General features: G+C 39.3%; 2 protein-coding genes across 10 annotated transcripts in view; one reads left to right on the forward strand and one right to left on the reverse strand.

The window, feature by feature from the left end:
• Positions 1 to 72: 72 nt before the first annotated feature.
• On the reverse strand, positions 73 to 16,967 carry CCNK (cyclin K). 9 transcript variants are annotated; one of them, XM_053979582.1, is made up of 14 exons: positions 16,853 to 16,967; positions 16,111 to 16,215; positions 15,501 to 15,574; positions 15,304 to 15,391; positions 14,812 to 15,078; positions 13,721 to 13,802; positions 12,979 to 13,110; positions 12,084 to 12,189; positions 11,886 to 11,943; positions 9,925 to 10,094; positions 8,736 to 9,019; positions 4,667 to 4,700; positions 3,531 to 3,605; positions 73 to 1,398 (listed from the first exon to the last, which is right to left on the reverse strand). In XM_053979582.1, the coding sequence occupies exons 5-14, from the start codon at positions 15,006 to 15,008 to the stop codon at positions 773 to 775; spliced, it is 1,764 nt and encodes a 587-aa protein (XP_053835557.1). In that variant the 5' UTR covers positions 15,009 to 15,078; positions 15,304 to 15,391; positions 15,501 to 15,574; positions 16,111 to 16,215; positions 16,853 to 16,967; the 3' UTR covers positions 73 to 772. The 9 variants fall into 9 exon arrangements, with proteins under 9 accessions (XP_053835557.1, XP_053835559.1, XP_053835562.1 ...); XM_053979584.1 differs by lacking the exon at positions 16,853 to 16,967 and adding an exon at positions 16,634 to 16,826; XM_053979587.1 differs by lacking the exon at positions 16,853 to 16,967 and adding an exon at positions 16,629 to 16,826.
• A 332-nt stretch (positions 16,968 to 17,299) lies between these two features.
• SETD3 (SET domain containing 3, actin histidine methyltransferase) overlaps positions 17,300 to 25,880 on the forward strand; it is a 62,389-nt gene continuing 53,808 nt past the window's right edge. The window contains exon 1 of the mRNA XM_053980922.1: positions 17,300 to 17,431. The gene's annotated coding sequence lies outside the window, so the exon portion shown is untranslated. The remainder of the gene's footprint in view (positions 17,432 to 25,880) is intronic.

Raw genomic sequence — 25,880 nt, forward strand, 5'->3', positions numbered from 1 at the left:
ACCCTGGAGTAAGTATCTTGGAGTAACCATAGTTATAACCTCTGAACTAATATGAAAAACCTGGAAATCCACTAAATTCAGAACCAATTTTATTTGGGTAGAGTGAACAAAGTAGTCCCATTTATAACTATGATGTACATCACAGTAGGCTGTTACATTCAGACTTTCACACTTAGAAAATATATATATTATGTACAGGAATTTGCAAATAGGTGTAAACATACAATATTTTAAGATACCAGTACATTCCAAACCAAAACTATCAGCAAGGCAAACACCTCAAAATTATTCCAGTCAGCCAGCATTCAGAATCTCTCTTAAATAAAGCAGCTTTTATGCTTGACATTGTGTTGTTTTACTTACTATTAAAAATGAAGTTTCTTATTATAGATCAAATATCATAGTATCTGGCTATTTCGATACTTAAAAATAGGCACTGATTTCTAGAAGGAAATTTTCTTCTTACTGATATAATTGAGCCAATATGGCTGGTTTTGCTAGTACAAAGTAATCCAGTGCTGGAATAAGTCAAGACAATTCAAACTTATGTCAAATGTATAAAGTTAGAATAGATACTGCAAAGCTGATTAAAATCTAGAAGCCTATATAACTCACCATAAACCATACTGCAAACAGATCAGCTAAATTTTCATTTAATCTCATTTCATCTAAATTATACAGATTACCCTCCTCTTCATCTTTACAACGTAGGTTTTGGCTATCTACTCCTGCCTAATCAACATAAAGGTATATTCGTGCAAATTACCTCATGCTATCTCATCCATGTAGCACGTCCAAGTCCTGCTACAGGTGGCATACCAGGTGGTGGAATTGGAGGTGGTACAGGTGGCTGTCCACCTGGGGGAACAGTAGGAGGGGGGTAACTAGCTGGTGGCATTCCCAGCCCTGGAGGTGGATGAGGTGGTACTGCATGAGTTGGAGGCAGTCTTGGAGGTGGGAAATTAGGGTTGTATGTAGGCGGAGGAGGATATCCAGGAGTAGGAGGTGGAATATTGGGTGGGGGGAAAGAAGCAGGGGGTGGAGGTGGAACTGGTGGTGGAGGAGGGTTGGGAGGGTAGACATGAGGATGATATGGTAGATGAGCTGGTGGTCCATAGGCCGGTGGTAAAGCTCCGTATGTTGGTCCTTCTGTTTTCATCATTGACTGGAGACTTTGATAACCCTCCCCTGACATGTAAGAATTTGTAGTAGACATCCCTGTAATATAACTGGTGGGGGGTGGGGGTGGAGGACGATGTGGCAGAGGGGGAGGTTGATGTACTGGGGCAGGATGAGCAGGAGGAGGAATCTGGACCTTTGGAACATCTACTGAGTCCACAGTAGCAGATTGCTCTGGTTCTCCCATTGTAACTGCTGTTGTCAAAGGAGGCTTGCGCTCTGGAAAAGAAAATTTAATTTATTTTTTTGAAGGATAGTGTCAAGAACAGCTTCTGAATACTTCATATTTTTCCTCCAGTTAAATTAGCAAAAGAGAACTCAATTCTTTAAGTCTTTGAATGCCATATGGTATCCAGTCAGACAGTCTCAGGTCACTAAAAACCAACTAAGCTACCTATCAAAACTTCAAGGTCAGCTTTTCCCATTCTGAAAGTTAAATACATCTTTCTTATTACTATTTTTTTATAATTTAAATATTGTTGTACAATCAGCAGAATTAACAGACTGGATGGATGGAATCACAACTAGTGGATTTAAAAAGTCACAGGATTCATGATACCAAAAATCTTTAGTTCAGTGCTTTCACCTTCCTTAGTTCAGGCCTCCTTTCTACCTCTTTGGTAGTCCAGAAGGTGGCCTGGGATTACCCTCTGCCCTTCACCTGCCTCCCACATTGGGAAACATTATTTGAGAACACAGGACAAAGTCTCAAGTTTTTAACGCTCAGTACTAAACCTGTTTACCAAAGAAAGAGAAAAAGAAAACCAAAGGGTAAGTAAGAAGGACATGAAATCTGATCAGCTTTGCCCACTGATTTATTTCAGTGAACTCAGTACCTGACACTCTGGAGAACTTCATAAAAAGGTCAGCATTTTACAGAATTATAATTAGCCACTTCTGGAAAGAACATGCTTTAAGCAGTCTTCTCTTTAAATAAGAATCGTTTGTTTCCCCCTCTTAATGCAGGCATTATAAAGTAAGTAATACCACTCATAGCAACCTCTCTGTATGGTCAGAGAGATTATTAGAAGGACCAACAAAAAAGGGTTTGGGACATCTTGCTTGTATATATGAGCATCTACAACATTGTTCAGTAAGAAAAGCTATTTAGAAACACATGCAGGGCAGTCATTTCTAGTGGTGTACTACACTGTCACTGTTAAACAGAATTTGACATAAATTCTCCTTCTAGTTCACTTGGTCAAGATGCATTCTTTGTTTTCACCTGACTTTTCCACAGAGCTGCCCTTTATTTTAATAACGTTTCAGTGCTTGTACAATTACATCCTTGTATAAACAAAGAGGAAAATTTCAGGTAACAAGGGAAATAAATCCATTACCTGCCTAAGTAGGATTTTAACAGCAAAACTGCCTCCTAGGAAAGCCATGTAATTAAATCACATAAAGTGGGCATTCTGGCTATGGTACTCATGATTTCAGTGACTTCAAGCTCCTAAATTGTAGCAGGCAACAATTTCCTAATTTTCAAAACCATTCTGGATGCAAGATGTGCATTCAAGATGTAACAACTGAAGGAATAATGAGCATGGTATTTAGAAAAACTTCATTCTTAATTAAATTTTAACAAATGAGAAAAATTGTCCTCCTATATTTCAGGGCACTGCTTTTCTCTCTCATAGTTCCCTTTAGAAGCTGTCATCTTACAGTTACATTATGGACCATGGGCTGTGAAATATTTATGTCATATTTAAGGGTCACTGGAAGACAGCTAATGCATCAAGGCGCTGGAAGCACATTTTTACAAAAGTACAGTTTATTTTGCAAACATATAACATGTGTGCAGTATTAGTGTTCCCTGGCAGAAAAAAATCCGCTTTTGAGGTACAGCAAAGAAAGTATCCCCCGTGGTTTTTTTTTTTTTTTTTTTTTTTTTGTTTTCTTTTCTTTTTTTTTTTTAATTATTGTTTGGAAGTTGCACACCTGCAGAATTCCTGCATGACAGATAAAACATGGAAAATTTCTATAGGACAGCTGAAGGCTGTCTAGTAACCCAATATGGCATCTACCATCCTTTTGAGATCAAGAAGTCCCTTTTAGCCTGCTATTAACAATTAGTTTTAGTCTTCTAGGCCTTTAACTGTTGCAGCTTTGTTTTGCCTTTATCCACCTAGTATAGTCTCGTTTCCATTGTAAGTTTTTTACTTCTATCTGGAAAAGCCTGTGCTACTATGATGAAATTCTCTCTAGAGCTTACCAACCTTGTATTTTTACTTGCCAAGCAGATTAATCAAGGCAACAAACCCCTGCCCCCACACCATTGCCTACCACCACCTGAATGAAAAGCAAGGAAATTAACAAGAATAAATGTGTTTAAGAAAATAAAAGCTTACCTGGAGGTGGATGTGCAGGAGGTATTGGTGGATGTGAAGTTTCAATTTTAGGAATTTTAGATGGTGGCGGTGGTTCTAAAAAACATTTGTCAGTTTGTGATTGGTTATTGCTCTGTAATATTTTCCAAATTCCAACTCTGCTCTCATGATAATGATTATCATATCACATTACACATGCAAAAGTGCAGTGGAAATCCTATTTACGAGGTATGTTTAATAAAGAAAACTAAAATCAACACCTTTGTATAAATAAAGTGGCATCAAGTATCACATACAAGTCTTCCAAATGAAGGTATGCCTGCAAGCTCAAGTGCCTTTGTAACTAGAGACAAACTGTCCAAATAACAGTATGTAAGTGAAGATGAGCAAGGATATGCTTGTATTCTAGCCCAAAACTTTAACTTGTAAGTAGTTGGAACAGCCCTCAGAAGTTGACCTTTGCTCTGCTAGGGAAGTGTGTGTCATAAACCAAACAAAATAGCGATTGGACAGGAGAGAGGAGGGATAAGAGACAGCTGTCTGGAATCTATCTGCAGAGCTACAGGGGATTAAATGCCAGGCTTCCTTAAGAAGTACATCCTAGCTATCCTGAATGACTTTGTTCAAACCAGCAAAGTGAAGAAAAACCCCCAAATAAACAAAATAACCAGGTATGATCACTGCAGTGAGTATACATTTCTTTCACTACACTATCTATTGACACAAAATGCCTTTTAGTGACAGCCATGCCAACAACCAACTACAAACATCACTGATTACCAACTACTGCGCTGTTAGTGCAGCTATTTAATGACATGGTACCTTTAGTCACTTCAAGGCCTCACAGCTTGCTGAGGAACTATTCCCAAATGATGCATGGAGTTATACATTGAGAGTTGACTAGTTTAGCAAGACTTCTATTGAATTGACTCTATTAAGGAACTCTTTGGGCACAGCTATACTCAATTTATTTCAAGTTTTGTAGTTAGGGACATTTTAAAAACAGTTATTGTATATATTTAAGGTACATTATCAGGATCATAATAGTTTAGAACTGCCAAGCCTGTAAGCAGACAAACTAAGTGCATGACAGCAAATTACTTATTCTGGTTTAAGCAGTAAAATGGAAGCAACATGAATAGAATATTAATATTTACCTGCTGCCTTTGTTTCTTCTTTCGGAGATACAGCCTGTTTGAAAAAAAGAAGAAAAAATATAAGAATAAGACCATTGCAGTCAGTCTCTTCTCCCAGGTAACAAGTGACAGAACAAGAAGAATCAGCCTCAAGTTGTGCCAAGGAATGTTTAGATTGGATATGAGGTAAAACTCTTCATGGAAAGGGTGGTCAGGCATTGGGACAGACTGCCCAGAGAAGTGGTTCAATCACCATCCCATCTGTAGGTATTCAAAAGATGTGTAGATGTGGCACCTGGGGACATGGTTTAGTGGTAGACTTGACAGTGCTGCATTAATGATTGATGATCTTTAAGATCTTTTCCAACGTAATGCTTCTATATTTTCTTACAACAAATGCAAGATGAACAAAGTCAAACCACACTAGGAAAGCCCAGCTTAACTAGCAGAATGAAAAAACTGGAAAATTAGCAGGTATTTTATATGCAGCATTTCCTGCTGTTCCCACTGCTGAGTATTACATATCATTTGATGTATTTATCATCCACTGCACATACGTCATGGTCTGGTTCACTGCTCATTGAGCTGAAAACAAGAGGCCTGGCCTCTGTTCCCAATTCTGCCTTGACCTGTCACTCAACCTTTGTCAAAATCACTTCAGGCTCTTATGCTTTATTTAGCAGGACAGGAGGGCAGTGAAAGTGTTGCACAGCGTAAAACATTTCAGAAGCCTTCAGATGGAAAGCACTGTATAAAGTCCAAATGTTATTGCAGGAAAAAAATGTATGCACACTGAACAAAACCCACAAACCCTCACACCATCCTTCCAATCAGAAGTTTTGGGTTGGGTTTTTTATTGTTTCGTTGGTTATTCTTTCATTGCAGTTTTATGAAACAACCACGGATAAAGGAATAAAAAAAATCTTCCCAGATTACACAGTCCCACTGAGATGACTACTTGATGGTTTCTGAGAAAAGCAGAGAACTTAACTGAAATTTAAAGTACAACTGTATTTAGAATGAATTATGAAGGTGAGAGGGGGACAGTACACAGCTTCTCTGTCTTTTCAATGAAAATGTTTTTTTAAGGGACTGTGTATCTCCAGTAGCTTTACCTGCATAAATTGTTCTCTGTTTCCTTCATTTTGCTTTCCACAGCAAGAATGGACACACACTTCAATCTAACTTGAACAGTACTTTTCCTTATTTCTGATGGGTATTCTCAAAATCTTTGCTGTCTAATTCTTGCCTGCTTGAGGCAACCTCACTCTTATATTCCTTTGATAATAATTTCAATTTTCCAGACACTATCCAGTTGCTTTCCTGCTTTTTAAGGACAATCTTTATCTTACCATTTCAAACCCACACTTTTTTCTTAGTGACTCTCATGGACTCATCTGCTGCCTTCATTTTACTTGGATGGTCTTTTCTCGACTTTCTAGCACTAAATTCCATGCCTGTAAAACTGTATCATCTCTCCCTGCACTTTCAAATAGAAGCAAATCACTACTTGTTGGATCTTTTCCAAAAATCACTTATTTTGTGAAGTCAGATGATCACTTCAGGTGACAAGCAGTTCAATTACTGTGGAATTGTTAATATTGAGCAATATTCAAAAAACATCAAGGTACACCATTACAGTAGAACAAGAAACTGGAGCAAAATAACTCATGACAGAAAAAACAAACATCAATTTATCCTAAAGAAAAAAAAAAAAAAAAGAATCAAGCAGCCACAATTCTCTAACAGCAGCTGCTAAAATCGAGATGAGCATTTATTTAGTCATTCTACTGCACTGTAGTTTGTACTGCCTCAGCCAAAACACCTGAGGGTCATAATAAACAATAATAAATTATCAATATTATCTACTGTCATGCTGGTGGATATTTAATACCTTCAGCTGAATCTATACAATGGAACTGTTCCTTTACTGCTCTTTCTATGAGCAATAAAATTGTATCCCCAACAATTTGTAGTTTAATCCAAATGAAAATACTATTTACATCTAATGATTCACCAGTATATTTTTAGTGAAATCAACTGAAAATTCAAGCACTCTTCACCACTAGAGAGGTAGAGGATATGCAGATACTTTAGACATCTGATACGGATCTGTAAGTCATGGGCCAATGCCTCAGCTGCTTGAAAGCATCTTGGCTCAGTAGAAGGTAATGGGAGTTATAAGAGTTCATGTAAATTGAAAATCTGGCCTCCAGGAACAAAGTGTATTTCTGTTCTGCACAAACCAAAGGAGAAGTCATGCAAAGCCCTATTTATAGAAGCAGGCAAAGATTTTAAGTTTATAGTACATCTAACTCAAGAACATTCTAGAAGCACCAAGTAAACCTTTCAAACACCACACATCTTGTTCTCCCAGACTGTTTTCTGGATAAAGAACAATTTTGAATCACCACATTTAATTTTCTCAAATTCACGCTGCTTGTGCTGTATTTGTACAAAACTCCTTTGAGTTTTGAAACACTCTTTGTTTTTTATTTGTTGCAAAACACCCTTTGCTTTTTATTTGATGTGGCTCCTTACTATCTACTATTTTTTTCTTTAATTATTAGGTAATGGACCTCAAACTGATTTCAAGAAAAGATAAGTTTCACTTATCTATGATGGCTTGACCAGAGGCAACTGTTCAAGAACAACAGATACTAGCCATGCAAAAGCATCACTTTTTTCTATGAGATACTTCAATTACATATGGGATGGGGCAAAATCAGTAGTACTGTAATGGTAGATCCTTTACAAGAATGAACAAGCATCTAAGTAACAACTTAGATGGCACACATAGGAAAAACCAAAATTGTTATTAACAGTTTCTGATGTGCCAAACTGTCCCAGGCATTTTTGTTGAAGAAAAATTATAAGAGATCCTACAGGTCTGACAACTCAAGCAGAATTTGTGCTGATGGCATAAAAAATATGAAGTAAAAGAAATACATAATACCTATAAAGAACTCTCACAGCTTTCCAGCTAATTAATAATATTATCACCTTTCTATCCTGAACAATGCTAAAGTTCAGTGCAACAGCTAAAAATTTCAGAGTAGGTCTTTTCCTGTAGTAAGCTCTATCCTGCACTTACAAGAGCAAGGTTTTACAGAGTTACATTTTTGTCTTTTTTGGGAGTCTGCCATCAGGAGGATGCTGCACTCTTCCAATTCCATTTCATTCCAGTATTTGCTGCTTATAGTTTTTTTTTTTGTTTGTTTGTTTTTTTTTTTTGTTTGTTTTTTTTCCCCCCCCCCCGATGTCTGTTCTCTAATTTGGGCATACATTAATTACAAGTTGGAGCAAAAGTCAGAATAAAATTTACATCCTAAATGGACTGGTTCCAAAGACTGTATTTCTGAAAACACTCCTCTTGCTAAGTACACATGAAAGAAGACTTGGGTATTTTTTTTTTTTAACTTACAAGTGAAAAAAATTAAGAGAAGTATACATTAAAATCTGAAAGTTTCATTTGAACTTGATGGCTGTTGAAAAGTGCTCAGAGTACTTGTGACACTAGCCAACTGCTAATGTAGCTTCTTATTTTCAATTATGATGTGATATTATGGACAAAGTGAGGCTATAAAGTATGATGATATATAGGCTGACATTGTTAAAGGATTATTTTAAAATACTTTTTTTTTTCAAGAATTTTGATATAACCTTAGAAGTCACTATTCTCTTAATATTAGTAATCAAAGAGTCAAATAATGTCTTCATCAGCATTGTGCATATCTCTACATTCAGGTGCAGCACAAGAAACCCTCCCTAAATTAAACCTGCTTAATAGAGAAAACAAGGAAGTGAGATAGCCCAGAACCACAAACACTGAGACCCTGAACAGCTCACGTTGACTGCAAAGCCTCTCCATGGCTTTTGGCCCAAGTGGAGTAAGAATGTCATACGTCAGAGCTTTAAAGGCTGTCTGGAATTAACAAAGTTGCCACATAACCAAGGGAAATCAACTACATAAAATTAATTACAAGGCTCATTCTTAAAGCAAACACAAGTCTGCTGCACATTGTGGCCTTTAAATCAAATAGGCATCAGATCAGCCTGAAAATAAATTGCAAGGTAAAGTTCAACTTACTGCTGGTCTTTTAATTTGTCTAGGAGGACTTGACTGGGGAGAGGGCTTTTTAGATTGCTGTGCTTGTGTTTGCTGCTGCTGCTGCTGTTGCTGTGCTGACTGCTGAGACTCTTTTTGCTGCTGCGTCTGGGATTGCTCTGAACTCTGGGATTGCTGGGACTGCTGTACTGTAGGTGCCTGGGGTGTAGACTGAAGAGATGGTGGCTGCTGCAACTGATGAGGAGTATGATGAGGCATTTGCTGTTTTCCCTGTGAGTATAGATCCAGGATCTGATGACAGATATCTTAATAATAAAGAAAGGAAATTCGGAAGTATTACAACCTTATAATGTACAAGCATGTATTTAACACAATTACCAACTCTGATTTTTAATGGACATCAGCTTTGGAAAAATTCATTGCAAATATTACTCATCATAATAATAAATGAAATAACTTTTTAAAAGCAGATTAATTTTCAACTTATACTTGCATTTCTGAGTTTCTTCTGCCTATCCTGAGCAATATGTACATGTATATGCACATCTTTCAGAAGAAGAACAGTGTCTTGGTAATAACACACTATATGCCATTACTGTGTGCCTGGAGAGACAGGTAACCACACTAACAGGACAGAAAGCAAGTGGAAGATTATATGTTAAAACATACATGTCTTGTTAGGCCAGTCAAAAATGTTTTAGGAAACTAAGCAAAGGACTAGTATTAAATTCTTCTTCCAACACATCAGGAGCTAAAGGTCCCCCATAATCTCTTCATCATTCATGGTATGTCACAGAAAACCTTCTATCCTAGCATAATTTGGTCAAAGAGACCAATTATCAATGGGAAAACTGCTGGAAATCAGGCTCCATTAGTTCCAGTGTTTGTAGAAACACTTACGTAAAATGGGGAGTAGATAATCATTAAAAATATAGAAAACACACCATGACAATTCAGGCTAATTAGATGTGTTATAAACTAAACAAATTGTAAAGCAAACATTGAACAAAAGACTAATCATGATGATTAAATATGCTTCTAATCTAAGCCAGTTCAATTTAAAACCTGATTAAGGCACAGCACATACGACCTGAGTTACATACTTGATACAAGATTACTTTGACTGAAACCTAGATAAAAAGCTATTTGCATTTATTTATGACCTAGGCCACACAGTTGCAAGAAATGTTGTGGGAAATGGTTTTCATACCTTCCAAAACATCAACAGGAACATCTTGGACAAACTGTTCCCACCATCGTCTGTACATTGGTTTTGATGTCCATTCCTGTATTTCAAACTTACACAAACGGCCTGCTAAGTACATAACTGCAACAGCTATGATCTCAGGCTCCCACTGCAGGGACAGTGTAGTGCAGAGACTGCAACAGAAAACAAACCAAGCAAAACACAACCCTGGATTACCTGATTGTCCAGGTGCACTTTAATATACAGCAGCTATAATTAACAGGGTATAAAATCCTACCACATTCTAACTTCTTGGGCAATTTTAATCGAGACCCTTGTTAAACAAAAGAGTTCACAAAACTTAATTATTTCTGGACTACCACTGTCATGAAATCAGGTCCCAAATCAGATTTTGGAGCTTCCAAAATGTTTGTCAATAAAATGTAAACAAATACTAAAAAACCCCCAAAACCCCAGAACAGCCAACATGAACTTGCAAAGCAACTTGTCGAGTGCAACACAAGTGTCAGATCAACATATAAAAGGTCATCTCTTGAATAGCCTTTGTTAAAGCTAATGCTAAAATAATTGATGTTATTGGTATTATTGATATTAACTAACTTTCTGTCATAATCAATTACTATTTCCTGGTATCAATTTTAAATTATGAAATATTTTTTCTCTCTTTTCTCCATAGATTCTGTAGCATATCATCTGCTTACAGAATTTTAAATTCAGCCAGTCAGCTGAATTTTCATGAATTCACTGTGGCTGTATAAGAACAGAACCCTTTATTCTAAAGGCCTGTAATGCAAAGCACAGAATTATTTTCCCAGGATCCTATAAACAAAGTAAACTTCTAATATGGTGCTTATTAAGTAAGCACAATATAGCCTCCTTAGAACAGAGCTAATTATTATGCATCATTTGAAACAACCCCTCCAACTTCATACAAGTGTTTTCCTGAAGTGCATTTTAATTGTTAGGTTTTTAAAATATTAAGCACTATCTAATTCCAAGTACAATGGTGTCCAAGTTTTGACGGATAAATTACAGTAGTTTGACAGGTTTAACAGTGACAGTTATGCCATAATTTTGTTCTACCTGTAAGACCACGATCTGCAAGACTGACATCAGCTGAAGTAAACAACTCAAGATCCACATTAATTTTGGTCAAATTAATTTGGAGAGTTTACAAAATCTGAACCCACACAGGGCTAATTCAAATCAGGCATATGATTAAAAAGACACCTCTTTTTTATGATGTTCTACTGCTGTAGGCATGACTGAAAGCCATGTATTCACAATTTCTGGACAGTCGACCCATTTTCTAAAGGGTTTGCTTATGGAAACAAAAAAGTAATATTGAAGTCCTTAATACATTAGCTTGCCGAGCTCTGTAGAATCCTCCTGAACAAGACTAAAGTGTGTCAAGTTGTTTTGGTGTTTTTTCAATACCACATGAGAAATGCTTTTACATGCACTCACATTAGTTGATGTCTTACAAGTTCATTATTCAAGAAATTGTAAATCCAGTGCTAAAAACTATATTCCTCAGTGAATTTAATGGCTACTTTACTACTACCAAAATATCACATTAAAAATATATTGATGGAATTGAGAAGTGACTTATTTTTTTCAGAATGTACCATATATCACAGATTTGGCAAGAAGCTGATTTGTATCCTGGAGATTTAGAATTTGGTTTGGCCCTTTCAAACAGTGAGTTTCTTTTTAATGCAGCACTAAATTAGTGCCACAGCATTGCAGAGGTCTTACTGGTCTACTTCATACTCATTCCAGATTTGGTGCTCAATGGAATTATCATGGTAATTATGGAAAGAAAAACTGAGGAACATGACCAAGAAAACATGTAACAAGCAGAAAAAAAAAATCAAATACTTGTCAAAAAAATATCCAATACCACAACAAAGTAAGCAACAGTAACTATTTCACTTTCAGAATGTTTTCTAGGTGTATCTTACCTGTCATTGACAAATGTCCATGCCATTTGAACCAGCTTTTGAATTTTATTTTTGTCTCCTGAAAAACAATCAGAAAAAAAAAATAGGACATAAAATTAGGAGGGACAAACAGCTAGAAGTAGATTATTTTTGCACTGTTAATACATAAGTTCTGGAAATCAGTAACAGGCATTACTTGCTCACCCTGCAATATTTTACCTTTGAGTTGCTTGGCATACTTGAGAAGAAATTGGTATGGATGTTCCACTTGCAAATCAAACTTTATTGTTTGTAGCAAGATTCTTTCAAGTACCATCACTTCTTCCTATAGAGAGTTACAAGGTAACCACAGTATTATTCCTTCTTTCACTCAAAAATACTTCATGCTAGTAGAGGGCATGACTTCACAGCACCTCCAGGCAGCCATGTTTGTCTCCAAGGAGAACAGAAAGCTCTCCAACTTAAAATATTATTTTAAACTCAGATACCTTTTCTTCACATTTATTTGAGTAAGGACAGGGGATGTGATGTTTAAAATCCCTGTTCCTCTGCAGAGGAATGAACTGAACTAGACACAGCATAAAATTGCCAGATACACAATCACAACAAAAATATAAGCTCTACCACATTTCACTCAAAAGTTTCATGTAGTTCTGCTATTTAAAATAAACAAACTTTAAGAGAAGCATAGTTTTGCTAAGTTAATGCTGTAAACAAGAAACTTCTCAGTACTTTTAAGATCTAGGTCTTTTATTTAAGATTCACTATTAATTACTTCCTAAAATCCCATTCAGATGATTTTGATTTATGTCTTGATAAAATTTCTAGCTCTGGCTGAAATTACTCAAATTTACTTTAATTTACAAAATAATATCAGAATTTACATGAAATAAAATACAAACTTTTTATGAAAACAATTATTCCAGTAAAATCCTAATTTTTATTAGGAAGAATTACTTTCAAAGCTACCAACCACACTACCCAGAAGAGCCATAAATGCATGCTGAACATCTAATTTAATTTAGAACAACTGAAAATCAGTCAATGCTCTATTGAGCATGTGTCACTTTACTACAGTACAACAGGAAATCAATTTCAACATGAGTATTTTTACCTTTGGGTCATCTCCAAACTGCCCAAACTGTACATCATTTAGTAAGCTACGAGCTGTTTTAATTATGTCTTTACATTTCTTGGGTGTTTCTTCAACCTTTCCTGCTAGGAAGAGACAGCAGGCTCCTGTCACCTAAAAGAAGGCAAGTACTTTCAAAAAGTGGTCTGCATGTAGATATGCAATACAGTGTAGCATTATAAAAGCACTGTCAGTTTCCATTAACAGTACTGTAGAAGTCTCCCAAGAAAGACTTAATGAGCATAATAATTTCTACTTTAATATAGTTCGCTTCTAGTTTAATATAGTGTTAAACTTTTATTTTCTTAGAGGAAAAATACAGAATTTGGAGGACTGTCTATTTTATACAACTTCATTTCAAGGTCAGAAACCCAAAGCACAATTTGTCTCAGTTCAATGTTGTCTGTCCAGGAGTTTTAAAACTGTATTACACTTCTTTTTTTCTTTCAGCTAATACAGAAGTGCCAGCACTACAGCTACTACTCCTAAAGAACAGTATCAGCAAATCGTAGCTGCAATGTCAATACATTTCTGAGCATAAACAGAAATGTGTAAACAGGTAACAACAAAAAATTTTAAGCCAAAATAATTAAATGACATAATGCTAATTTTCCATCTTTCTGTAGTGAATAGCAGTAGTAGTACCCACGTGACTAATCACCATTTCAAATGGTCCCTGCCTAGTGCAATCATTAAATTAAGTCATCAATATCTAAATACTTACATATCTTGGGAACTGTTTGAAGGAATGAAACATATAAAACCGATGGAAATAAATTATTCCGGTTGCTAGAGTGTCATAATGTCTGTGATGCAGATTAAGGATTTTCAAACAGCACATAAATTTAAAACCAAACATGCACAATGGATTCTACTTTATCAAGTACTTCAAGTAATTGGCTGTTCAGTGACCAGTTAGAAAACACTGCATGTAAAACAGGAGCTTTAGGGGAAAAAAAAAAAAGCCACAAAAGCCCTTAAAGCTGTGTAAATACTATGATCAGGCCCAGATGCAGCTGATATCTAAAGCATTTGTTGTAAGTGTGCAAAGTCCTGATTGTGTTTCCAAGAGGATGCACAGAAGGTCACCCCTGTGTTGCACCATACCTGCCTCAGAGAAGGGCAAATCCAACAGTAGGTACATGAAGGAACAGAACAATTATCGCTTCACATTCAAGTGCTGGTGTGGAGGAAAGCTACTATTCACACCTACAAATGCAAATAAAATCTGAACATGCTCCATATTCTTCACTTTAAGACAAGTAAAAATTTTGTCTTCACCATGCTTTATTAAAGAAAGAACTAAGGAGATTAAAGGAAGCATAGGAATATAGGAAGCAGAAAATTTAAGTGGCTGTCTATGAGGGAGTGGGACAGTCAGGAGAATTTATACACAGTTGTAAATTCCAAACCATGAAACAAAAAAACAGTCACCAAAGACCAAGACTGGGGAGGCAGAGGTTAGAAGCCTCAAAGGCTAGATTCTAACAATCTAGAAAACTGAGGGAAAAATTCAAAATTTTGAAGTCATGTAGATTAATATAGTGAAACACTGAGTTTCATAACTCACAGAAGTTGCTCTTAATTGGAAAGTTTGTATCATCTTACTTCTCTATTACCAAATTGGAACCTTGTTTATCCAATGAATAGATAGAAATTGTGTAGGAACACATTACATCAAAAGACACTTCAACACAAATATATTTTTGATTAGCAATTAAACATCTGAACAGCTGAGCATGTCACATTTCTTGTGTATTCTGAAAATTCACTATTCATAGAGATATTTCATACCAACATGAGTGTAAAGGATACAGCCCTAAACGTGTTCCCACATCGAATATGAATCTGGCCCCTTCCCTGCGGTATCGTGCCTCTGTAGCTGGATCAAGCCCTTCAAGCTGTGATGGTGTGTGTGCCAAGTCTTTCTTATCCCAGTACCAGCATGGCTTTGTATGGTCCAGGTTTGCCAAGTTTACAGAAGGGCTGGAATTTTCTTTATTCTCCTTCATTTATTAAAACAGAATTGTCTTTGCTTTTTGAATTTTCAAAAATGAAGTCTTCAGAGAGTCACTTCAGGACCTTGAAGAAAAAAAGGAATTCTTTAAAAATAGAAAGAACTGTCTTCTGAAGTTCCTGCTCAAAGAGGAGTAAAGAAGAATAGTGCTTAGCCTTGCCTGTTGGAAAGAACTTTTTCCTATGCTCAAGTAATAAAGAACTTTAACTTTATATACTACAAATACAATCCCCATACTCTCCATATATTGCAAATACAAAGAAAAAGCCATAGGTTATCCTTGCTATTACCTGTTTAATAAGGAAACTTCAAGAATACATCTCCAACAATATCTGCTATTTCTTAGTAGAACAACTTCCATCTAGTTTGTCCATAAAACTAGGAAAAAAACCAATTCAGTGATGGCTGCAGAAAGATTTGCAAAGTTAGGGGGATTACCTGACTATCGGTAATTAGGAAAGGCACTGGTGAGGTGCCTCTTAAATACCTGCCTGCTCCCAGGGACACCTTGAGCAGCAGCCACTTGGCAGAAGCTTTGTAAAGTGATCTGTACTTTTATTACTTAAAGAAAAAAATGTGTCAGTGTTCTTTCACATACCAAGATTAAGACAACCAATGTGAGTTTAATAGAGTATGGCAGCATCTAAAATCATCCCCCAAACAATACACCCCAAGAGTCTCCTACTTGCCCCTGTTTACCAGCACTTTGTGTACACAGATGTAGATCACAGAGCTCTGCAGGCACCTTTCTGGTGTTTGAATTATGACAGACATTCAGCCATGCCTCAGCTTAAAGAATGAGCACTCGCTGCCTATTATTTCTTTCAGGCACAAAACTGCTCTTACTCCAATTCAACTACAGATACTATTCCCAGACTACTGCAGTCACCTGCAAAGGTTTGCATAACAGACAGTCATTAACATATGATGCAACATATTCGCTCTAAGCAAGACAGTCACAGCAAGACCCAAGCTTAAAACTCTTAAAATCAGTTATTACTTTTCGAGACGTTTCCCTTCCGGAAAGGGAAGGAAAAACGGAAGGAAGATCACATGAACAGCCACAGAACGATGCCTACAATCAGCCCCTCGCTCACCTTCAAAAAGTTTCTTTTTCACAATAAAGGAAACTGTCTTTGCCTCACGGTGGTTTTGGAATCACCTTCACAACTCGTGGTATCGGTCACAGACAGATCTAAATTCTGCCACAAGAAAAAGTAAATGGCTACTAAAAACTATTTCCAGAATCAACAAAAGCGCGCCAGGCCACGACCACACATTCCCATCACATTTACTAGAAGGGTGCTATTTTTTATAACTGTAACGATCCTTATTCCTTACAAGATATTTTACTTTCTAACTTCTAAAGCGCTTAAAAGACAGTTAACACTAAAAGCGCCTGAAGCGACAAGATCTCTTTCTATAAAAGCCCGAACGCATTTCCGAATACAGAACCAGGAATGAAAATTATCACCCGTAAACACCTTAAATGAACCATCTTAAACGTCCCAATCCAGACCGCAACGCTCAGAAATAATAAGTTTTCCCTGCCTTTTTTTACGCACCCCATTAAACTGAAGGAGAGTTCCAGAGCTCGATCGCGGCTTTTTCATACCTTACCTGAGACGAACCCACCGACCGCAGCTCCGCCCCTGCAGCCCCAACGCGGCCGGGGATGCTCACGCCGCCTCTCAGACCCGCCCGCCCGGCCTCCCTACACGGGGCTGCCGGTGCCCGGGGAGGAGCTCGCTCCCCACCCCGGCCTCCCCGCTCCCTTCCCCCCTTCCTCAGGCGGCGGCTGTCGCCGGCGGGCGGCCCGGGCGGGCCCCGCGCACTCACAGGGCTCGCGGGGAGCGGGAGCCGCACCGGAGCGCGGGGCCTCTCAGCGACAGCGCGGCCTCCGCGCCCTGTGCGCCGCCATCTTGGGAGCCAGGCCGGGCCACGCGCTGCGTCATCACGTCGCAAAGGCGTAGCGCGCGAGGACGGTGGCCCCGCCAATGGGAAGCGGCACCGCCCCCTCTGCCTCCCGCCCAATCCCGGCTCCGTCAGCGGCTGCTGAGCCGCGGCAGGAGGCCGACGTGCCGCCGTACGCTGGGGACGGACCAGTCGGAACGCGAAAGGGGAAGATTGCGAGCCTCAGCGACCAATAGAGACCTGAAGGCGGGCCAACAGGGACTGAATGACAGCCAATGGGAGCGCTGCCGTGCCCTGTCTGAAGCCGGCCGCGAAGGATTGGCCGCCACGGGCGCGGGAGGGGCGGGGCCTTCCGGCGGGCGGCAGCTCGGCCAATGGCGGCAGGGGCGCAGGAGGGGGCGGGGCCGGGCGGAGCCTCCGCCTCCCCACCGCGGGCAGCGGCGTCCGGCGCGGGCTCGGGTGCGCCGCTCCCTCGGGCCAGGCAGGAGCGGCCGCTGGCGGGAGGTAAGGCGGGGCCTGCCCGCGCCCCCTGCCCTGCCTCAGCCGCTCGCCCCGGCGCGGCACGGGCCCTTCCTCTCAACCCTCCGAGCGGCGTGGGCTCGCCCCGCTCCGCCGCCGCCTCCTTCTCCGCAGGAGGCGCCGCTCTTTCCGGACAACCCCTCCAGCCGCCCCGGGGCGCGCTCCGCGGGCCTCGCCGCCCCTGCCTTCCCCCGCGTGGCCGGTGCGAGGCTGGTCCGGGCCTCCTTCCCCTGCGAGCCGCAGCGTCCGTCGCGGCTCGCCCCGGCCTTTCCCTCTCCCGCTGCCCGGCCGACGAGGCCGGCGCGTCCCCCGGGTCCGCCGTGGGCGGGCCGGGTTCGCTCCAGCCCGGCCTGCGCGCGTTTCTCGTGAGCGAGGCAGCGGCACTGGCGTTTTCCCTTGCCCCATCCCCCCTCGAGAGGCTGATAGAAACGAGAGTAAAACAAATGGCTTAAAACTGATTTCCTCATGATGTAATTAGGATTTGGTTTTTTTGTTTTTGTTTTTGTTTGTTTTTTTTTTTAAATATGTGATACGGTTTGAATCCTCCCTGCTCCTACTTCAGTTTCCCATAGAGCCTCCCATGCCCCCAGCTCTCGGGGTCTCTGCGGGTGTGTGGCTCCTCAGAGCCCTCCTCTGGCTGTAGAAGAGTGCTCTGGTTTATCACCCCGTCTGCAGCCTGCTTAAGCAGAGTTAAATCTTTGGAGGAAAAAAAGGAAGGGAGTTAAAATTAGAAAAAATCGTAAACTGTTTATTGACAGGGGTGTTACTCCTGAAACAGCCTCGGTATTTCAGCTTTCCCCTATTGCTACAACAGCTGCCTGTCCCGTGAACCCTTCCTCCTCTTCCTTACCCAGCAACACTTGATTAGAGTTGCTTGAGCTGAGGCTGTGCTTTGCCTTCAGTTCTTAGCAAATTCCTAAATTTTGAATTTGACAGATTTTTACCCCACATTCAGCTATCAGAATAAGCTCAGTTTTGGAAGTTGTCCCTCATGGTTCAAAGCTGCTCTTGCCCCAAGCTTGGTATCTGCTCTTCTGGATGGACTTGTCTTTGGAACCTAAGCCTGCTCCTGAGACCAAGCTGAAAGTAGATTGTCTTTGTCCCTTCTAAGAGCATGTATTGAAGGCACCTGTCTATTCAAGTGACAGCTTGGTTCTCTGAAAATTGCTACAATGTTAGCTTAATGTCTCACAAGTGTTTTCTGCTTTCATTTGTTGTAATCCCATAGGTGAGTGAAAAACAACTGTGGCATTCTGTATGTCCACTATCAGGTTCCTGGTACAAAATAGTAAGCCAGTGTACAAGTTGTGGGAAGGAAAGGCATGATGGGCTCAAAGACGGGGGTGGCTTCCTGATATTTTTGCTCAATTAAGTAACTTAATATGGTAGAGATTCAAGCATGCTGGCTTGTGCCTTAGTAGTTTTCAGTTATGTTTAGCAGGGATTGAAGTATACATTGCAGTAGAGTTGAAAACACATTCTTGACATTGTGTGCTGAGAACTAGATTTAGGCTGTTGGGGGAAGAAATGCCACAAACCCTGAAATCATTTGTAATCTGTGTATCACTATTTCCAGAGATGGCCTGATCTATTGCTGAAGTCAGATGTGCCTTGAAATAGAATTCTGATTTCAATATGGTACAGAAATTAAAAATAGATTGTGTTATGCCTCTCTGTATGGAAAAGTGTACATCTTGATGCTGTTTTAATTGTAATAAATCTATTTAGACATGTCTACTGTATCTATGTAATACTTCATCATAGAGGTGCTGGTTATGTAGTTAATTTGATAAATTGTGTACTTCTCAGCAAGTGAGTATTTCAGTGGTTGCTCTTTCAAAAAAAAAAAAAAGAGGCACTTTAAGGGTACTGGAAGTCTTAAGGGATCTGTATCTTTTCTAGTGGGCTGTCATAATGCTCGGTGCATGAGACCTCATGATGCCTGTGGCTTAAGCTTTTGGAAGCCTGGGTGGTTCTGTTAAGTCTGCCTTATGGATGGCTGAAGTCAGGGTGGCTTGCTTTATTCTCAATTAGGAGTTATATTATATAAAGTGAGGTTAATATTTTCTAAATTAAGAACATTATTTAGGAACATGCAGATAAAGACACTACATAAAGGTTTTTAATTAATTCTGCTCTAAAGGAATTAGGAAAAAAAAGTTTGTGGGAGTCTTCAGGAGGAGCAAAATTCAAGCAAAAAATAAAATTACAAAAGTGGGTTGGTAAATTGGTAGAGTTTATCAACTTCTTTTTTTAAAGAGTAAGTATTTTTTCTTTTCTGGTCAAATAGTTGTCTGAGGATCTGATTCAAGAGACAGGCAAGAGAGTTAAGAGCTTCTTTCCTGTGGTTAGTTAGTAAACTATCTTCCCTAGAAAGATCAGTCAGGTGTTGATAGTAAGAAACTGTCCATCTGCTTAAGAAAGCTTTAATGGCAGGCCGAGGGGTAAAGGACAAACCTGTGGTAAATAATGTAATAGTTCCAAATTAGCAAGCTGATAAAAGTGAATTAAGAAATGCATACTTTTTTTTAGCTGTTCTGTTGGATATGGGTTTTTTTTTTTTTTTTTTTTGCCCTTCAGCATTTTGTGCTACCTTCAAATTAATAATTTCTTACCAGAAGTTTATATTTAATGCATGAGGCAGTCTTGTGCTTAGTATCTAGCTAGGTTCAACTGGGTGGGGAGGGACATAATGTCAAAATGACAGGACTTCCTTTTTTTAGTAGATTAGTGCTACCTCAAGCATCTGTAATCAGAATGTTGTCAAGACATGTTTTCTTTGATTCTAATTATAAGAATAAATGTCTTTTGGAATTTGATTCTTAACAATTAGCTAAATTTGTTGTAGTTGGTGTTTTTTGTAAGTGTATCAAGCAAATATTTAGCTAATTTTAATGGCTTCTTTTGATATTATTCTGTAGTTTGGCTTCTTCCCAGTATCACAGTCACCACTATCACCATCATTCTTTCCTTAACCTTACACTGTAATGGGATTAGCAGCTTGTTCTTTGCAGAGTAGATGTATGCAGTGCATACAGCAGTGGTTCAGTCTTTCCTCTTTTCCAAATGCTTTAGGCTTGTGCTTGTGGTTGACACACCTGTGGTGGTACAGCTTTCTATAGTAAAGGGAATTATTTGTTTCTGACCATCCTTTGCTAAAGAACTTGTTAAGAGACACTTCAGCTTCCTAGATTTGGCTTTAGATGACTAATAGTGTTTTTAACTTAGACTGTTATGTAAAATATGAGAAAGAACCTCTCAAAACTAAAAGTACAGCAGGAGTTCTTCATTGCTCCATAAAAATGGCCCATTAGTGTTGTCTGGCCTTAGTCTTGTGTATTTGGAGCTAGGCTTGTGTTTGTAGCAGTTAAGAGGTGACTTCATGCCCAAGTGTATTTTAACATTGCTTTGCATTTTTGGTCTTGCCCTTCCTCTGCTTTAACCTTCTTTGCTCCCTTTTTCTGTTTTTAGCTGTTCTGCCCTACATTGCCTCTTGATTGCATCTCTTCTAACAAATGACTATTCCAGTTGCTCCATCTATCCCTGCCCTTCCTTTACCACTTCCCATCCTGTTCAGGTAGTCTGTTAATCCTTTTTCTTTCTTTGAAATAAGGAAGAATTAGAGCTCTATTTCATTTCAGCTCTGAGTTCTGTGACCAGGCCAGAGCTGCAGACCTGTCACTGCAGGAGGCTTCCACCTGTATACCTAACCTGGGCTGCATCATGCAGAGATGTGAATGACTGTGCTTGAGATCAGTTTTATCTCCAGTACTGGTGTTTACAGGTTCTGAAGTTGGCCAGATGTAGGTAATACATAAAGCAGAAATAAAGGAAAAGGCATGTTTCTGAGAATGTAACTGCTAATATCCTATTAGGAATCAAAATACAATATAACTTGTACCTTGAGAGATATCGTTTTACTTTTCAGAAGGATTTTCTGAATGTTAAAGTTGGATGTATTTTCTGGATGTTAAAGTCTGTTATGTACTGGGGATGACAGATTAGTTGGCTTATTTAATTCTTGGGTATATTCCCAATATCTCTGAAAGAATTGGCTAACCTGTCCTGGAAGTGCCTACAGCAGTGTTTGAACATATGGTTTTCAACTAGTGTTTTAATGTAGGCTGAAATTGTTTTTGTAATTGAAGATAGACTGTAAAGTCTGTCAGTTCTATTCAGTTCATTTTTTATTGTTTCTGTTAAGAGTGTGATAACCTGCACTGAAAAGAGGGGAGTCAGTCTCTGGGGCTCCTGTGTTAGCTATCTGATTCTAGCCTTTTGCATGCAGATCAGTTTGTAGATTGTCCTTTTTATATGTTTGTATGTATTTTAGAATATGATAAATAATGATGGAATCATCTCAATAAAACTAAGTCTCTTACATTACAAATGCTGGCTGTATTTCTTAGTTAATCTTGCTTTGTCTTTAATGCTTTTTAGCACTAGTACACAAAGTTTTTGAGTAATGTTTCAGCAGAGTAGGAAGAGGATGTGGTGTGTGGATTTCTACTTCCATCGGACCTGTATTGCTGGTCCAGAACTTCCTGTATGCTGGGTCTTGCCTGGTGTGCCCATTCTCATGCCAAGCTAAAGGAAGATGAGTTACTTTGTGGGAAGGGGTTGGTGCCAACCAAGCAGAAGGTGCAGGCTGTTTCCTGCCCTTGACAGGTCCTGAGGGGGTTGTCTTTGTGGCCACTGTTGGAGGTGCTTGGTTATCTTCATTTGATGACAGTTTATAGATGTAGCCACATAATAACTTCAGGAACTGAGAGAAGGAAATTTTGCATTTAAGAATTTTTGTATTGAAATATTTCCAACAAGGACTTCTGAAAGATCTCTTTTTACAGGTTTGCCTCTAGGTAATTCAAATGAACAGTATCTTGATGTCTGCAATTATATAATTTGTGAAACTGTATGTCTACTTTGTCCCACTGCTCAAGTCATCAGTGAGGATGATAATCAGTGTTAGTCCCAGTACTAATCCCTGGGGTATGCTGGTGTGCCCAGCCTCCAGCTGAACTTTGTGCCATTCCCCACAACCTCTTGAATCCAGCAGTGCAGCCAGTTTTCAGTCCGCCTCACTGTCCACTATTTTAGTTGGTAGTTCATCAGCTTGTGTGAGTATGTGATGGTAGATGTTGTTAAAAGCCTTACCAATGTAGAGATGAACAGCATCCACTGCTCTCCCATCAAGGTTACTTGCTTCAGCAGCTTCCCTCCACTCAGTACTGGTGAGGCCACATCTGGAGTATAGTGTTCAGTTCTGAGCCCCTCAGCATGAGAGGTGAGTTACTGAAGAGGGGCCACTAAGATGATTAAGGGACTTTCTTCATATGAAGAAAGGCTGGGAGAGGTGGAACTGTTTGGCCTAGAGAAAAGAAGGCCCAGCAGGATCTTCTCAGTGTGCACAAATATCTGAAGGGAGGGTGCAAAGAAGGCAGAGCCAGTTTTTTTCAGGGGTGCCCAGTGACAAAAAATAATAGGCACAAACTGCAGCAGAGGATGTTCTCTCTGAGCATCAGGAAATACTTTTTTACTGTCAAGGTGACCGAGCACAGTTTGGAGACTGAGTCTCCATTCTTTTAGATATTTAAAAGCTGTGTGGACATGGCCCTGGGCAGCTGGCTCTAGGTGGCACTGCCTGAGCAGGGGGGTTGAACAAGTCAGTCTCCAATGGTCCCTTTCAGTGTGAGATTTATTTTTTTTTTAAGCTTGTTTAAATGTTTGTATTTCTGATCCTATTTCACTAAAGATCCATCAGATCTCAGGACCTAGGATTCCTGAAGGCGAGTCTTGTCATTGAAGAAGGCAAGCAATGCCAGTCTTTTTTTTTGTGTCCTTTGTCATCAGGTTCCCCAGCCCCATTCAGCATCAGGCTCATACCTTGCCTTGTCTTCTCTTTAGCTCCTGATGCACCTGTAGAAGCCATTCTTACTGTCCTTCTTGTACTTTGTCCCTTGCCAGCTTCAACTCAAATGGGCTTTAGCTTTCCTGTCCCCACCCTTGCATGCTCAAACAATACCTTGATTTTTGCTGAGTAGGCTGGCCATGCTTTCACCTCTTCTGTTTCTTTGTTTGAGTTTTGTCAGGAGTGTCTTGTCCATTGATGCAGATTTAACATCCTGCACATAGAGATGAAGCATTCCTGAGCTTGGAAGAAGTGGTGGTTGAAAGTCCCACCTCTTAAGATCTTTGTAATGATGGAGTAGTAGCAGAATAGCTTTATTTCCATCCTGCAGTTTTCAGTTGTGAACTCTTAGAAGAAGTGAAAGTAGGCCGCTAGAGTGCATTTTGTGAAACCATTAACAGATGCCTGTTAACAAACACCAAGTTACCCTTGTGCATCAAATCTCTAGTTCCAGGCAGCTATATAAGATTTGTTTTAGCATTCAAGGTTACTTGTTCTTTTCCCTAAATACAACATAATATAATTTATCATTTTCAGAAGTAGAAGGTGTTAGGCATATAGATGGTTTTGTTACATTTTTGATACCTGCTGTACAGACAGCATTTCAGGGTTTGTTAAAATGGTTCTGTTTTACTGCATTGGTAGTCACTATTCCTTATTCTGGTCTTAACATTTGTTTTTCCACACTTTCACTGGGATATGATGAATTGTTACCAATATACTCTTCCATTCTTTTGATAGAATGGGACAGAAGTTGATATCAGTGTTCATAAAGTTGGTTTTCTTGCTTCTTCAAAACCAGTGATAAAATGTTCAAGTCTTCCAGTCTTAGCTGGTTTTTGCTGCATTTATTTACAGGTTTATTTATTCAGTTTAGTCAATTGAACCCTTGATACAAAAGCATTTTTAAATGCATCTGCATAGTTTCTTGTTGAATATGTTACTCAGAAATAGCCACTGGCCTCTATCTAAAAGTCTGTGACCCATTTGTCCAGCGTTTAGTTTTTTGCGCAAGCAAAACTGACTTTTCAAAATAGGCTTCACAGCCTTTTGGGTCAGTCTCCACTGCCTTATACAGGCTCTGGCATCTGGGTGGTCTGTGAGCTTCCAGGTGACATGGTTAGAGCTGCTGGGGTTCAGGAAACTGGTGACTGACACATTTCAGCAGTCTTGCTGTGGAACCCCAACTCTAACCTCTAAACCAGCAGCCATTCTATAACTGCTCCTGCTCACTTTGGAGGGTAACTGCCTGTATTTGGATATTCCTGGTATGTCTTGGTGTCATTTATATACATATATATACATTTATATACATATATATGTACATATGTATGTATCAATGGTCTTGCAACTGGATAATCCTTTCTTTGAAAACTGCTTTTTTCAATGAAGTGGATCTTAGCAGGAAGCTGAGCTGTGTATGGATGAATTTCTTTGCTTAAGGAACTTTGTGTGCTGGGATAGTATTTTTAGACATGCAGAAAGTAATAAGGGTTGGCTGGTGAAGAAAGAAAGGGCTGGTTACTTTGGATGACCACCTACAATGTGTAATATTCCCCTTTGCTAAGCAGAGTTGCATTGATAGCATATTAATATATTAGCTCTACTTAAAATAGAGAAGCATCCATTCCCTCTGGGGTATGCTGCACCTGATTCTGTCAGTCAGGAGCAAGTAAAATGGATGTTGTCAGACCAATTTGAGAAGCTCTGTGTGCTGATACAGTGAGTACACTAATAGAACTATAAAACTTAGAGTTGCAGAAAATGACTGTTGGGTTTTCATGTGGTTGTCAGATTCAGATTGTATCTGTTCTCTGACCCTATTTCCAAAAGTCAGCATTCAAGCAGTTATTTGTTCCCAGCTGATGCTTGGGAACAGTGAGCTCTCTAAGGGCTCATGAAATTACAATTTTTGCATTTGTCAATGCTCTGTTTGAAAATAGAATTCCTGTTTTCAAGACAATGACAGATAATATTTTGATTTCCTTCTGCCACTGTAGGATGCCTGGCTTCTACAACCTGTTTCCCTGGCTTACCGAGTCTTTGAATCCATGCTGAATATAAAGAAAAACTGGCCTGTTGCACTTTGAGTCTGGGCATTTAGAAGAAAAAGATGAATAGACTAATTAAAAAAAAAATGCTTGCTGTATTCTGTGATGTCTGAGAGTTGGTCTCTAAGTTGTTTGGAGGTATAGTGTAGAGTTTCATATAATGATATGAACAGCCAAAAACTTTGCAAACTCTAGTAAACACTGATTGCAGTCTTAAAGGCATGGTGTATGCTTAGTTTGAAAGTGGGAAGTTAGTGTAATCATGCTGGTTTTATTTGTCATGCTGGGGTTTTACTGTAGCACTCCAATACAGCAAAATTCTGTGCAACTTTGAGGAATATTTTACCTTCTATAAAGATAAAGTTGTGTCTTTTCCAGAAAACTCTCAAATGACAGATCAGATGAATAACAAAAAGCTGGTTTGAGCACATTTCTGCAGACTTCTGTCCTGACCCTATATGATGTGTTGGCCTAA

Source organism: Vidua macroura, chromosome 6, assembly GCF_024509145.1.
Source record: "Vidua macroura isolate BioBank_ID:100142 chromosome 6, ASM2450914v1, whole genome shotgun sequence".
NCBI classification, from domain to species: Eukaryota; Metazoa; Chordata; class Aves; order Passeriformes; family Viduidae; genus Vidua; species Vidua macroura.

Excerpts from the sequence above, each read along its gene's own strand:
- CCNK (XM_053979589.1), bottom strand. The coding sequence starts at position 15,008 with ATGAAGGAGAATAAAGAAAATTCCAGCCCTTCTGTAAACTTGGCAAAC. Across the intron at positions 13,111-13,720 it reads TCAAACAGTTCCCAAGATAT|GTGACAGGAGCCTGCTGTCT; the intron begins GTAAGTATTTAG and ends GCCTTCTTTTAG. Across the intron at positions 1,399-3,530 it reads TCCTGCACATCCACCTCCAG|AGCGCAAGCCTCCTTTGACA; the intron begins GTAAGCTTTTAT and ends TTTCTTTTCCAG.